Below are 16,212 nucleotides of genomic sequence, written 5' to 3'. Positions count from 1 at the left end.
ACGAAGATGTTCATAAAAAATCACCAATTCCGCAAATTTCGATTTCGGAAGTAAAACTGGATGTTTTTCATTTTCAGTCAATGGAGCCTCTTTTAGACGTCCTCGTACCCTAAGAACACCAGTCTCGTCCAGATATGGAGATAAGGAAAAAATCTTAGAAGATTTACTAATCTGCTGATTCTTTTGAAGCCTTTGAATTTCCTCGCGGAACACTTCCCACTGCACAGTTTTTATCCACATCGCTTCAGCTTCTTGTAATTCTATAGCACTCAGTGGACCCTTTTCAATTGATAATTTTCTGGACTTCGAAATAAATCTCAACACCCATGCAGTCACTCTCAGTAATTTTTTGAAATTACTAAAGTCGTTAACTTTTAATACAGGACTGTACGATGAAACAACCGTGTTAACACTAACTTTCAAAAGTTCAACTTTCGCCGCGTCATTCGAACAGTATTGTTTCTGCAACGGCCACTCATCTCTAGGACTAGTCAACCACTTTGGGCCGCACCACCACACGCTGTCATTTTTCAACAAACTCAATGATTCACCTCTTGTCAGTTTATCTGATGGATTCATTAAACCTGGACAAAATTTCCACATACTAGGCGAAGTCAAATCTTGAATAAGACAAATACGATTTGCAACAAATTGTTTCCACTCCCTAAATGAACCTCTAATCCAACACAAACAGATTTCTGAATCCGTCCATAATATTACTCTATCAGACAAATTATTAAATAAACCAGACAAATATTTGCACAATTTTGCAGCCACTAACACTCCTAACAATTCCAGTCTCGGAAGCGTTAATTTTTTCAACGGTGCCACTCTGACTTTTGACATTATAAAGGACGTCGAAACTTCACCCTTCTTATTACTATACCTAAAGTATGCAACCGCACCATAAGCTACTAATGACGCGTCCGAAAATATGTGTATTTCAACAGAATCCCTAAGGTCACTCACATTTAAAAAGAAGTATCTTTCTACTGTTAATGAATCTAAATCTTTAATCTCCCCATACCACTTCCTCCACTTCAAAGTCAAATTCTCTGGCAATTCATCATCCCAATCTGCACCTATTTTCCAAATATCTTGCATTAAACATCTAATTCTTACAACAAAAGGAGACAAAAAACCCATTGGATCAACTATCATTGCGGCTGTCTGCAGCACACAACGCTTAGTATTTTTCAACGAAGATAAATTACTCAACAAAGATTTTACATCTAATGACAAACTGTCCTCCTTAGTATTCCAATTCAACCCCAACACTTTTAACTGACAATTTTCCAAGCACTCACTAGTACTCAGACCCTGGTCAACCCATAAAGATTCCAATTCAACTGAATTAGATCTGAGCTTTCTTAAGTTGAAACCCCCATCTTTCAAAACTGATACGGCATCAGACGACAACTGAAATGCTTCTTCCACGCTTTCAGCTCCAAAATACAAATCATCGACGTACAATGAACTTTTCAACATTTCAACAGTTGTACGCCTATTATCTTCATATTTTTTCATGTGAGTTTTAATTGTAGCACTGAGAACAAAATTTGACATTGTACAACCGAATGGTAATCGATTCATTTGCATAATTTTATATCCCTCAGAGTTATTTGAAGCCCAAATAAATTTCAAATAGTTACGATCATTTTTTGCAATACTAATCATAAGGAAAGCCTTTTCAATGTCTGCATTGAATGCAATTTTAAACTTCCTAAAGTTTAACATAATATCAAGAATGTTAGCGTTTAAATTTGGACCACATTCTAACGCATCATTTAACGAAATATTTTGCTTTAATTTTGAACTACAATTAAAAACGAGTCTCACTTTAGTCGTATCCTTATCAATCCTAACAACAGGACGATGTGGCATAAAGTATTCGTTTTCAGTTCTAATACATTCCTGAACTATACCTAGCCGTTCTTGTTCCTCAATAATTTTATTATATTCTTTAGCCAACCATTCATCCTTCCGAAGAATTGTTTGCAATTCATCAAATCTTTTCTTTGCATTACAAAAGTTATTCCCTAACTCAATCGGGGAAAATTTCCATAGCAATCGTGTTTCATATCTACCCTGAATGAATTTTAAATTTGATTGAAATCTATCTATTATACGCTTATCTGCTGAAGTTAATTCTTCCTTATCTGTGATACCTAAAACATCAAGATTCCAAAGAACCTGAACATCCTTTGCAATTACGCAATCCGTAGCCAAAACTCCTACGAAGCTTGAATTGCAATTTTGTTGGACCCCCTGAATAGCTAACCCAAACATCGTTGGTACGCAACTTAATGTTTCATTTATTTTGAACACTTTTGAATCGCAAATTATACCCCAAAACACATCCCCTCCAATTAACACTTCAATTTCATTTTCACTATTACACATATCTGCAAGGAACAAGCCTTTCTGCTGCAATGCATTTTGAACGTTGACATTAGGTACTGCTAAGGATGCTGAAGTTATTGTTTGCGTTACTAAAACTTCAATTTCAATTGATGATTCAGAATTATTTCTATTTGATAGTTTAAGTTTTGCAACCTCATAAATTCTTTCCGATGTTTTTACCGAACCGAAAGAATAAACTGAAAGCCTTTCCCTTCTAACTATATTTAATTTTAAACGACTTGCTAAAGATTTTGTGATCCAAGATCTTTCAGAACCGTTATCTAAAAGTACTCGAGCAATTTCTACAGAATTTGAATCTTTACCTGCACTTGCAATCACTGAACATGTAAGCAATAAAATATTTGATTTTAAAGCCGACGAATTACATTGCGTCACAACAGAGTTATTTTGTTCATTAACTTTGTCATTACTTAAAGGTTTATTCTTAGCATTTTCACATAAAACGTAACTGTGAAATTTACTTTTACAAAATTTGCATTCAACTTTTAACCTGCACATGCGACTATAATGATTTTTCGAGAAACATTTAAAGCAACGGTTTTCATTTTTTAACTTATTTCTACGATCTTCGATAGTTTTATACTCACAAAACTCATGATCTGGACTATTACAAAATACACAATGCTTTTTTGTACTAGCCACATAGTTTGCTGTTGCAGCATAGTTTTTATAACTCTTACTGTTACTTGACCCATTTTTACAATCATTCTTATTCGAATTTTCTGAACCAGATTTAAACGATTCCGACCTTAATTGCACAAGTAATGCACGTTCACGCGATTGAATTTCACTTTCTAAGAAAGTAAGAACGTCCTGAAATTTATACCCTTCCGAATATTTTCTATTGAATTCCAAAACAAGATCTCTAGGAACTCGATCAAGTATGATTGGTGTTAACAAATTACAGTATGAATCTATTTCAATGCCTAAACTTTTCAAATTCCTAATTTGAACTTCCACTTTATCAAAAAAAATTCGCAACCTATTTAAATCCCTTGAATTATATACAGCAGGAATTTTCAATAAATTATTCATGTGTAACTGAATCAAAGTATGCGTATTACCAAAACGCTTTTTTAGTAATTCAATAGCCGAATCGTAATTTTCTTCTGATAAAGTAAAACCTTTAATGCAATTTGCTGCAGCACCTCCCAAAAATGTCTTTAAATAATTAAACTTGTCAATTTTGCTTAAATTTGTATTTTTATCAATTGCATTATTAAACTGATTCATAAACTCCAAATATCCCACTGGATCCCCATAGTAGGTTTTAATGTTTAATCGAGGCAATTTTACAGTCCTAACATTCTGAACATTTAATTCTGAGGAATTAACTGAACTGGAATTGTTAGTTTTAGTCTCTAAAAGTTCTATTTTATTTTTTATTCGTTGTTTCCAAAGTACTATATTTTCCGAATATTCTTCGGAAATAGTACAATCCTTTTCAATTTCATCTAGCGGTAAATACGCTTCAATATCCAAATTCACTAATTTCAGACTTTTTTCTTTCTCAAGTAATTGCTCATGAAACTCTTTCAAAATACTCGACTTAGTATCATTATCCTCGCTGCAAGTTTCAATCTTCACCAAAAAGTCATCTATTTTTTTAATTAGTTTAGTTGTCGTCATTCTAATAGCTGCTCTTTTAACTTTTAACTTTTCAATATCTGCCATTTCAATCCTTATTTACTTCAATTACCAACTAACGTATATAAAAGCACAATTTCTATAATTCTCAAATCACGAGCCAAATTTCCTACTATTCAACAACAGTTCAGTTCACAACAACACAGTAGAAATAACACAAACTTCAGTCAAAATAGAAATGAAAAACCACTCACAACCTTTGCACGTGCCACAAAATTTCCAACAACTTCCACAAGCAACTTCAAACACAACTCTCACAATTTCCACCTTTCACGACTTCGCGGCCTGATGCACCAAAAATTGATGTCGCGAAACAACTTCAAACTCTCTTCTGCCACGCGGTTATAACAGATACATGAAACCAATTAACTTAAAACATTTTATTGAAGAAAAATTATGAACTAAATGAACGAACATAAATTAAAATCATAACAGAACTAACATAAGCAACATAAGCACTTGAACATGAATTCACTGAGTATATATACACCAAACTGCTTGGCTAATACTGTTGCCATTTTGAAAAACATAAAAGTTTTTCCACAGCTTCTGTATCTACATTTAAACTTTGATTTTTGTACATATTTATCCAAGAACATTCTTCATCAAACTTATTGTTACCTGTTTCACGTATCAATTAGTTGCTTACCCAGAACATTAATGCGAATTCCGTAGCGTAATATTCCACATAATGCGAAATGCGAATTTCATAAAGTTGTTTAAAGCTAAACCAACGCTGTTTGATACAATGTAACTACTATTTCTTGTCGTGAATCTCAATACGAAAAAAATTCTTTTTCCCCCGAGGTTTTTCTTTCTCCAGGTTTTCCCCAAGAAAAAAATTTTTCCACAAAGAATTCCCCTCAAAACTCATTTCCCCAAAATTTCCCCAGAGATCACCAGATTTCCCCAAAATGGGGAAATTTCCCCCAATCTGGCAACACTGTATAACGTTCGACAGACAGGCTGGTCACATTACCGTAAGCTTTGAATAGATGAGATTACAGTTATAAAATAGTTGGAAAAGCATAAGCAATACACAAATACACACATTGGTTTGAGGTGATAAGGTGCTCTGAAAAAACGTTTAACTCTTTTGAAATTGTTATTTTGAAAAGGAACAAAAATCTCAAAATAGCAACAGCCCAGTAAATGAACCCAGTCAATCCTTTGAGTTTCGACGCGCTAAGAAGAAATTCCTTACAGAACCAAGCAAAAAAAAAAAAAAAAAGCTTATTCCACTACATTTTCCGAATTTAAAAAAATTGAAGTAATAGTAATCACATAGTAAAATTCTTCTCACAGGGCGGTCATCGGACCCTTTGACCCTCCCCTGAATCCGCCCCTAGTGGGGACCACTATGTCACTTGACATGGAATGACTCATTAGGGAATATATCACAACAGTTTACACAAAATTACAACAATTAATAAAATAAAATTTAAAACTATGACCAAACATTTTTCTTTTCTACTTTTACTCGCAAAAAGCAAAATTATTTCAGTAATCTTCTTAATCAAATATTTTGCAGACTGAAAAAAGTAGTCATTTAGTAATATGGTTTTTCTTTTCGTCAGGAGCTGAAGTGTGGTTTTTTGAAGAGTGTCAATCACAAATAACTTGGGCAAAACAAGCAACAGTGAAATGCATTTATAAAAAAGTCGCAGTTATGTGCAACGTTCCACCTTACTTTAGACCTGATGCAACAAAGACGGTGGATGTTTTTGTGCACTTGAGAAATCCAGTAGAAGACATTGTCGGCGAAAAAAGGCCGTTCAGATACATTGCACGAAGAGGTACGTATCATCCGATTACGTTTATATGAAAGTTATTGACTTCAGGTTTTTTTCCCGTTAAGATCAATTTTGGAGATTAAATTTTGTCATCTTTGAAAGAGCTTTTTAAGTATCATTTTCAGAGTTTCATTTAATTATGTTTATCTTTTGAGTAGTACAATTGAGACAATGAGAAGCAAAGGGATGTAAGTGGCAAAATTAAAAATCTACCAGTACAAATGGCAGGTGAACTTCTTTCCGTACTTTCACGGGTTTTTTTTTTTTAATTAAGAAGCTTCTGTAATGTTTGGTCGCATGATAGTTTTTCATGAATGTCACTTAAAGTCGGATTAGAAAAGAAAATCTGCTCTGAAAATAAATTAGAAAGGTATAAAACGCCTCGACCTGATTTGATTAACCTTGATAACCCTGATTTGACGACCTTGTAATACCAACTCAGAATATTTTGTTTAAAATGTCACAAATTAATAAGGAAACTAGCTGCGTCGCCCGGCTTTGCACGGTCAACCTCGAAATTAAAAGTTATGCCAAGTGACGCGTATTCAACAATCAGGCATTTTAAATTCCTCCGATTACACGGGTTAACAAAGTTTCTGTTTCTCAATAAGTAAGTGGTGACTTTTATATTTTAGGGGATGTTGAAAAAGAATATTACAATAAAAATATTCCATAATCCACAGATTTTGGAAAAATCCAAAATCTTTAAAATCTTAATTTAATGATATTTATTCAACAAATGTACAATATTTTTGTCATTTACCATTTTATATAAACAATTACATAGCTTAAAACTAATATAAAACACAATAAATGTATGTTGTTTAAAAAGATTCAGAAGAATGAAAGATCTGTTTTAAGAAAAGAAAAATATAATACTTGTAAAAAAATTCTTAAATTTCAAACTTTATGTAGCTGTAAATACCATAACTGCGGATGCTCTCTTATAGACACTATCACAAACTTCTCTAATAAAATCCCAACAGTAATCCCGAGCATATTAGGAGTGAACTGTCTTTCACATCGCTTTTCAACTGCAGAAATATTCTGGTGGAAGCGCTTCCCATGCTCGTTACTCACAGCTCCCATACTTTCAGGGAAAACGAGCTGATGTGTGCATCACATGACTTCCTTTTACTCCAATTTAATGTCATTTCCCTATTACTGGCAATTTTAATGTGATTCAATAGTTTACTCTTTAAATATCCCCAACAGTGGCCAAATTGAAAGAGATTTAAAAAAATAAGTGAAGGAAATCGCCTAATTTGTCGCCAAGGGCGACAAACTTGGCGACCAAAACGGCGATATATCGCCAAGTGTCCGCCAAATTGTAACACCACTTGAGTTTACATCGAAATTAACAATGATTTCCCCCCAAAAAGGGACAAAAGACCCCTTTAGAAACACCCAAATGCAACCAAAAGGAGAGGTGCACAACTAGATCCCACTAGGAGTCTACGTACTAAATTTCAACTTTCTAGGACTTACCGTTCTTGAGTTATGCGTCATACATACGCACATACATACATACGTACATACAGACGTCACGAGAAAAATCGTTGTAATCAACTCGGGAATCGTCATTACGGATAGTTCGCGTGTCTATACGTTCTTAGGCACTTATCCACGTCTGATCAAGTCGAAAAAAAAACTCAATATTCATTCGGGGGTGAGTAAAATGGAAATTAAGGTCGATTTTTGAGTGAAAATTTTTTCGCGAATACAATACTTCCTTTTTTGTAAAAGGAAGTAAAAAATAGGTGAGATGCCAAAAACTAAATTTTCAATGACATAACACATCCTAATTTTTCGTAACTTTTTAACATGTCATTTGTTAGTTTTTCATAGTTAGGACTTCTATTATTTCCTAAGAATTGTGTCACAACATTTTAAAAATCAAGCCATGCTGTTTTTCCTTAATCACTTAAACTAGCTTCAAAATTTTGGTCCTTCATAAGAGTTCTTATTTGTTGGTCAATGAAAATACCTCCTTAATTTTTGCATTAGCGAGTGAAGGGAACTGTTCCTGCAAATATTGAAAACTAAACCCTTTTTCATCCATTGCTTTAACGAAATTCTTCATTAATTCCAACTTTATGTGTGAAAGTGAGAGATTTGTTAACAAAAATTAGAGCAACGTTTTGAATTTTTTCTTTTTTTACCTGCAATATATTGTTTCCACTCTGCTCATTTCTTTTTGATGTTCATGTTCTGCCCTGCTGTCCCACTTGTACAAAAAAAGCAGTATTTTGTATAATCGATTTGCAGACCAATGAGAACGGCAATTACTTTTAAAACTTTACATTTGCTCCAATTATGATGTGAGTTGTCAATTTCAGGAAGCAATATCTACATATTTTCATAAGATTCTTTTAATATCCAAAATTAAGTTATGGGAATCGATCGTAGGGTTTTTCCACGTGCCGAAAGACAACTTCAACTTTCAACCGTGATTTTACGTGAAACCGAAATGATATGGAACGCCTAGCAACATCTGCTCAAGGTCGCAAAAACATAAAACTAATCAAAGTGAATTCGGTTTCTACTCTCTTGTTACATACTTTATTGCTCTAATGAGTAAAAAATATGAGTCTATGCATCAAATGCATCTAAAAAAAACGTAGTAATTTTAAAACTGCTATAAGATAGGCTATATAATCCAAAATGTATAAATAAAATTTCTTAAAATTGGAGGGTGTGATAGAAAATTTTTGCAAACATATTCTTTTTCAGCACCTTGAAATCTATAAGAAACGCCCAAAGAACATTGAGGAACAGAAAAGTCGTTAACATTTGTTTTTCAGTGTTATAGGAAAAGCCTCAAAACAAAAACCAGAATTTTACTTATTCATATTCGAGAAACAAAAATGGCAACAGATCTTTCTTCTCAATGACTTTTTTCCCTCTTCAGATTTTAATAAAAATGATTACGGAAAGTTGAGATGAAGCACTGAATAATAATTTGTATGGAGGAAAGATTTCGAAAAGTAGGGATTTTATGTCGAAGTTCTACGCATTATAATTAATAGTTTTGAATCGATATCTCCGCTAATTATTATCGGAAGATATGTTAAATGGCAAACATAAAGACGGGAAAATTACGAATCTATCGACAATTGGTTCGATGGTCAGTTCACTGACATTCGGGAGAAGTAAGTAAGACATAGATACATACATAGATACATAGGTACATACATATAGATACATACGCTCAATTTTTAATTATATAAGATGTTATAACTTGCACACCTTAAACCACCAAAAATATTGGGAAACTTTCAAAAATTCACTATTTTACGGATTTCTTGAGAAATAAGGAGCCAATTGTTCTGTAACTTTTGTCACATAAAAGGTATGCTCCAGCTGACATTTTCCAATAAAAAGTAAATCCTTCATGCATTTAGGGGACAAGCAACAAATTCGGAAAACGAAAAAGGGTTTTGATCATCCTTCATCTTAATTAGCTATGAATGAGCTGCAAATTTCATAAATAAGTTTACGAATTATGAGGAACTAATTTTTATATTTTCGTGGAAGTATCACTTATGTTCACGAAGAAATAAGCATTTCTAAAATAAATTCTTGAATAAAATACCAGTTCAATTTCTTAAAAGCTTAGAATGATATCAGCGATCTAATGAGCCGAATTTCGATTATTCTTGGATAAGCGTGAGGGATCGTTCGTAAATGATCTGTTTTTGTCATGAATCATACTGAACCATTGCAGGCAAGTGTTTCAAACTTGCGAATTTATTATAAATGGGGGGACATACTTCGGTTTTAAATTTTGAAGATTATTACTTGCTATCTTTCGCTTAAGCGCAGTGCAAAATAAATTTATTTAAACGTTCATATTTCATCAAATTTTAAATATTTTAATTTGTATTTTTTTATTACGTTTCTTTTGCATGTTAATAAAATTTATATTTTTGAAAGAAATGCTGACAATTTCATGGATAAAAGTAAGACTTTCACAAAACTATAATCAAACTAGTATCAAACAAAATTCTACATAGTTTGTAAATTTATTTCTGAAAATTGTTGCATATTTACGATTTAATTACCCAGCTATTTGCGATGAAGCATGATCCAAAACCCTTTTTCGTTTTCTCAATTTGTTGCTGGTCCCCTAAATGCATGAGTGGTCTACTTATTATTGTAAATGACAGCTGGAGCATACGTTCATACCTTGGTAATATAGTGTATTTTTTCAGATGCTTTGTGAATTAATGGGAGAGTTTTAAAAAAAAGGAAAAAAAAAAGATACTTTTCAGGAAAATGAAAACAATATTTTTCCAAGGATTCAAATTTCAAATAAAACGAAAAGGTTTTTATTGATAAAAAATAATGATGTAATTTCAAAATTTAAGTAAATAATTTGAAAAGTTGACTTCCTCCAAAACCCGTCACACACACGAATTAAATGTTTTCAAAAGTACCGGGAATGTAGTTTAACTTTACTGCAAGTTTTGTAATAAATTTTATTTCAAACTTTCTGAACTACTCGTGAAATAAAAAAAAAAAGTAAAAAATAAAATTTAAAAAATAATTGCGATATAATATATTGTGTTTGCCTAATTATTATTTTGTTTATGTATGTGCAATGGCGCACACAAGAATTTCTCAAGGGGGGGGGGGTCCAGGATCGAAGGTCCACACTATTCTCATCTCCTACTCGAACACGCATCCAAACATATTCTTTTGTGAAATACACCGCCAGCTCAGTCATTTCCAGCCGAGGACTACAGTTTCGTGCTTATTAGCACTCATCAGCCAGGCATAGGAAAGTGACTGAGCTGGAGATGGAAAACCTCTTAAGAAAGCCAAGAGTGCGAAACAAACTGGTATAGCTAATATAGAATTAGCAGACCAGACGAGTGACCGAAGCAATGGTTCGGTTCAACTCGAAGATTGAACACGAGGCAAGGTTTTATCGTTTGTCGGGAACAAAAAAACATTTTAAAAAAGTGTTTGAATAATTACTTGTGATTAGCTGATAAAATTAATTTATGAATGAAAAAATACTAAAAAAGTATCAGAAAGCACAAGAATGAATGTATTAACTTTTCTCATAGTTAGTAGCAAAAACAAGGAAGCAAAGTGATCAATCTAGAACACGTTATGTTCACATACAATTCGATTTTGTAAGGGAAGTAAGAGAGAAAATAAATTACACTTTTTCATTTATTAAATCTGAAATTATTGTTACCTTTGCTTGGAATTATTTTATGTACAACATACAAAAGATTATAGTCAATTAAAAAAACTCAGTTGCAATTGGAGGGGTCCGGACCCCTTGGACCCTCCCCTTGTGTGTACCTCTGTGTATGTGACAAGTGACATACTTGTGTGTCAGGAATTCTTTTTTTAAATATACAGTGAAATGATATGTTTCAATAACGTTACATGTAAATGAATATTGAAGCAAAATTTTGCAATACATAAGTAAACTAAAACAAAACCAAAACAGGTAAGCAAAATCATTAATACTCATGAACTTGAAATCTAACTTTTCACAAATATTTCTAACATTTTGCACTTTCCCTTTACTAACCGTTCTGATTGGGCACATTCTAAATAAAGGTCGAAATGCATTTGCAAATATTGGATTTGATATATTTGTATAGAAGCTTTCGGTTGTTTCAAGGCTTCAAAAACTCGTCCCATTTTCAATCTCAAAACTAAAAATTTCTGTTTAAGCATTACCTATGTTGTTTTTCGTTACGTTTGAAAAATTTTAGTTTAAACAATGAGGAAAATGAATATATACATTCTGCTTTCCTGTAATAATTTTATAAACTTTTTTTTTTTTTTGAAAATTTCAGCAAATACCATCATATTTACTCTTAGTAAATAAGGCAAAAATGTCTTCTTGCTTATCGTTTCCATATTTTCTACTATTGAAAAACATTTTTTCTTACATTTCATGTGCCCTAGTTTACACTGGAGTGCGTTAGTTTTTACTGGTGGGACTACGTAATGCTTTTTCCTAACAACAAAATTGCCCTTTGTAGTTTATATTATGCATTTTTACTATACATTATCAATACCTTGATTCTGCAGGGGCCAGGTCTTCTAGCTTCAGTTCTACTTTTGAATTTGATCCTTTCTATCAAAGGGATTTCGGTATGTTATGTTTCCAAAATTATATACATTAATTACTTTTAAGAAACTTTATTTTCATTTCCTTAAATAAAAATAACTAATGCATTTTATTTTAGAAGGCCATGCATTCTTTGTTCCAAGAACAATGGAAAAGTTTTCTCTTCAAGGTTTGTCTTTTTTAAAACACTTCAATTTGTGTAAGAGTATGTAGGGGAAACCTGGGATAGTTGGCGAACTTTTTAAACTTTAATTTTTTTAAGGTTGTAAATAAAGTAGAAAATTTTTCTTTTACTGTTTAGATGATCTGTATGGTATCAGCAATAAAATCATATTTTTGTTTTGACATTACTATGCTTTGTCTATTTTTTACATAATTGTTTGCGAACCTTCGCAGAGTTCGCACACTTGCCCCGTCACGGGGTAAGTTGGCGAGCCGTATGGGGTAAGTTTGCGAATTGAGAAAAACTCATATCAGACACAGAAAAAATATCACAAAATGTCTCAATGATGCTTTAAATAAGCAAGTAAAGCTTATCAATGAATGAAAAAAAAATCCAAGTTAGTATTGTAATTGCTTTAAAATTATGCATAATATACCATATAAAATGTGTAACTGATTTTAGAAGTAAATGCTGAAAAATGCAAACGTTATTTGAAATAAAATATTTTATTTGTCTCTGTTCTTCCTTTTTATGTCTCTTTTGGGTTTACATTCCTTTTTTCTTGGATTCAGAGATTTCTTGTATGTTTCGGGGACTTATTGTGATAGATGATTTGCGTTTTTCTACTAAGATTCTCTCCTCCTGAAGAGCCTTTTTGACTGGAGTATTAAAGAGTATTGCTGTAGACCTCTTTTATTTCCATCCTTTTTTTTTTTTTTTTGATCTGGCCCTCTCCAGCTTTAGGATAAGGTTGTATATGATCTGGAGTAATGGTCAGAGACGTATGTGGGGTTAGCTGAGACATAGCGCTATCTTTAGTAAGAAACTCTAAATCTGAATTATTGAATGAAGTAGCAACTGAATCTGCTCTAGGACATCGGAGTCTGGCCGATCAGTGATATAATTTGGCATGAAGTCACAGTCCTGAAAAACGTTTATATTGCAGGGGAACACACCAGATCTTTGGATACCATTCATAATATTTATGGGGCTTGCTTCTTGTGGAAAAACAACTGTTACCACCGTTGGTGCATCATAAATCGTCATTAGTTTTCTTGGATTATTCACCATCCAAGAATCACAGGCAAAATTAACATAATTTTACAATGGGCCATGTTGACTCTTATCAAGAGCACGAAACTTATGGCTACAATGTGGTGGGAAAGACAGTAGTGTTATTTTTATTTTTAACAGTGTAGTATTTTTTTTTACAAAAATCAAGCCATTCTATTGACGTGGGAGTCGTAAATGTCTATTATGAGAATCAGAGGTTTTTTCTTTGAACATCTATTGTTTTTAGCAAAATCCTTTAATAAATCTGGAAATATTTCAGCTGTCATCTACCCACTAGGGAATGACGCTCCATACATGCAGCATTACATCTGGTGCAATTTTTCGGGTGTTGTTTTTTTTCCTTGTATTTTCTCATTTCCGGAAAGAGGAGCACGTGTGTTGACAATTGTATAAGCGTGTCTATAAGAAATGATAAGCTCAAGAACAGTGTAAGTAATGCGATTATTTCATTTAATTGACACTTTACAGAATTTAAAATTTCAATTGTTTAATGTTTTGACTTTAAAAACTAAACTTGGGGCAAATATGCGAATTCGCACACTTATCCCGAAAAAAGTTCGCCTACTAATCGCCGTATTGAAATCAAGTTACACTGGCTTAAAAATGGTTTCATAAAATAATCCGAATAAGACGTCATTTGTTGCGCAGAAGCATGGACTATTCAATATTAATAAGTTTCGGTAAATTACTCTACTATTATGTGTTTTATAAGAAAATAACTTGGGATGAAAAAAATTACCTAGCACTGCGAAAAAACAACTTTCTTTCGTGCAACACTTTTGGTTTGGCAGATTTCTCTGAAAATACACTGACAGTAGCGAGGCATCTACGTGGTTACGTCATTCAGAACAATCAAACCAAAAACGAGAAAGTTATTCTGCATTCTCACACTTACCCCTTCGCATAATAGCCCCAGTCTCCCCTACGTAAGTGTTTCTTTTCATTTGTTTCTGTTCTCTCTTCTATTTTCAAAAACAAAAGTTGTTTGTAATTCATTATGATTGTTCTGGCTTTTACTGTAATGCAAAGAGATTGTCTCAATCAAATATCTGGCTAATTGACTCGTTATTAAATACAATATGTTTCCTGACCAATATATAAGCACATACTTTTTATGGACACTAATCAAAATACAAAATTTTCAGACTTCCCTCCGTATTTCTTTTTTAATGCATATCTTGAAGCTCATAATTTCTTTTACTTCGAAAGAAGCACTTCGCATTAAAACTGACAATTTTAAAACATTTCAACAGAAACGTGAGATATTCATAACTGTGCATCATAAATTTATTTCTTACTTTTCAATAACTTTTTTTGCTCTTATTCCCTTTTTGTTTCCAGCTTTAATTGCTTTTGAATAAAAAAAAATCATTTAGTTATCACGAGATTGCTTTCTGATTACGTTTGTTACACCTCACATTTTCTGTACTCATATATTTAACCGTTTTAAAATATTTTTTGTTCACAGAGCAAAATGATCCCAGTGCTTCTTCAGGATCACTACGCGAGAAGTCACCAGAAGATGCTTCCTCTGTTCCAAAAGCATTCTTAAACACTACAGGAGGAAATTTACATGATTGGTGGCATAGGTACAATTTCTTACAAGAACAACTAAAAGCTATTAAACAAGAACTAAATCTGATGGAGAGCTCATATAAAAGTTCTTCTGAAGAGAAAAATTTAGAGTTTACCAATGAAGACCAGCAGCAGTTTACAACGAAAAATCAAAACACTGATGAACTCGCTGAAGATGTTTTGAACTTTTTCGAAAATTTAAGTACGGACGATATCATTGTTGATGAAAGTCACTCAACAGAAAATCTGGAACGAAACGTACCTCCTTTTTTAAATAACTTATCAAATATCATTGTTGATGAAAGACAATCAACAAAAAATGTGGAACGAAACGTACCATTTCCTTTAAATAATTTCTCAAATATCATTGTTGATGAAAGACAATCAACGGAAAATCTGAAACGAGACGTACCATTTTCTTTAAATAATTTATCAGGTATCACTGTTGATGAAAGAGAATCATCAGAAAACCTGGAACCAAACGTTCCAAATTCTTCCAATGATCTTTACCGGAATCAAATTGGTCATTCTAATGAGTTTTCTTCTAATTTTCAAAGCACTGAACATAGATCGTGTGAACCTACTATCGTCCCATCTATGGATGCCATAAAAGAAAGAAATTTGAGTGTTCCATTAACCATGAGTATACCGTTCTTTCTTGTAAATAGAGAAGAGTCGATGGAACTTGAAGGTATACCCCAAAATATATCTGAAAGTATGTATCCGTCATCATGATTCGTGCCTTCACGTTCAAATCCTTAACAGAAGCTTAATTATTAATGCTTTTCCTGTCAAATGATGTAAATGTTTTTTAGATAATTAAAGTGTAAATATTTTGCTTTTAAATGCTTACGTTACATTTTATTACCAAAAACAACACATTCCTTTCGTTCTTATAAAGAATATGATGTTTAAGTTACTTTCTGAGGCTTGTGGAGTCATTTTCCACGGCTTTATTCAGTTTACAAGTCTAAATTTAAAAACCTTAACCAGAATTGAAATTCCGCGAGATAGAGGCGGAGGAAAAATTATTTTTATGTTTGACACAAATAAACAAATTTAACTTTGCTCTTTCTACTGCTGCTCGTTTGTATTTGTTTTGCTCTGCTTTTCACACAAAGTTGTGCTTTTCTTCAAGTTTAAGTTATAAAAGAAAAGAAAAAACTGGGCTTTAATTAGTTTTCTAAACATGATGGGGAAGTATATGGGGTATGTCATTTTTTTTTTAAATATTGACTTGGCAATTAGGATGCAATGTATTTGCCCCCTAGAAATTCCTTTCTAATATTATTTTTGAAAAATATGAAGGTTTAGCTACCGGGAAGCGAGCTACAAAGTTTGAAAAAAAGGTAAAAAATTGTCAAATTCCAAAAAGTTTTATGGAAATAAAATGTTTAAAATTCTTGTTCTGATACCATTCAAATGCTTCCTTT

The 16,212-nt window shown here is 32.6% G+C and overlaps 1 protein-coding gene across 1 annotated transcript in view; it reads left to right on the top strand.

Moving 5' to 3' along the window:
* The window catches only part of LOC129222931 (putative transcription factor p65 homolog), a 46,166-nt gene extending 30,541 nt beyond the window's left edge, over positions 1-15,625 (top strand). Inside the window, exons 7-10 of the mRNA XM_054857492.1 lie at positions 5,649-5,867; positions 11,928-11,990; positions 12,086-12,136; positions 14,673-15,625. Of these exons, the coding sequence (XP_054713467.1) occupies positions 5,649-5,867; positions 11,928-11,990; positions 12,086-12,136; positions 14,673-15,514 (1,175 nt within the window). The 3' untranslated portion in view covers positions 15,515-15,625. The remainder of the gene's footprint in view (positions 1-5,648; positions 5,868-11,927; positions 11,991-12,085; positions 12,137-14,672) is intronic.
* The last annotated feature ends 587 nt before the right edge of the window (positions 15,626-16,212 follow it).

The sequence above is a fragment of the Uloborus diversus genome, chromosome 5 (assembly GCF_026930045.1).
Source record: "Uloborus diversus isolate 005 chromosome 5, Udiv.v.3.1, whole genome shotgun sequence".
Taxonomy (NCBI): domain Eukaryota; kingdom Metazoa; phylum Arthropoda; class Arachnida; order Araneae; family Uloboridae; genus Uloborus; species Uloborus diversus.
Note: the sequence above shows the minus strand (reverse complement) of the source record. Positions and strands in the feature narration are given on the sequence as shown.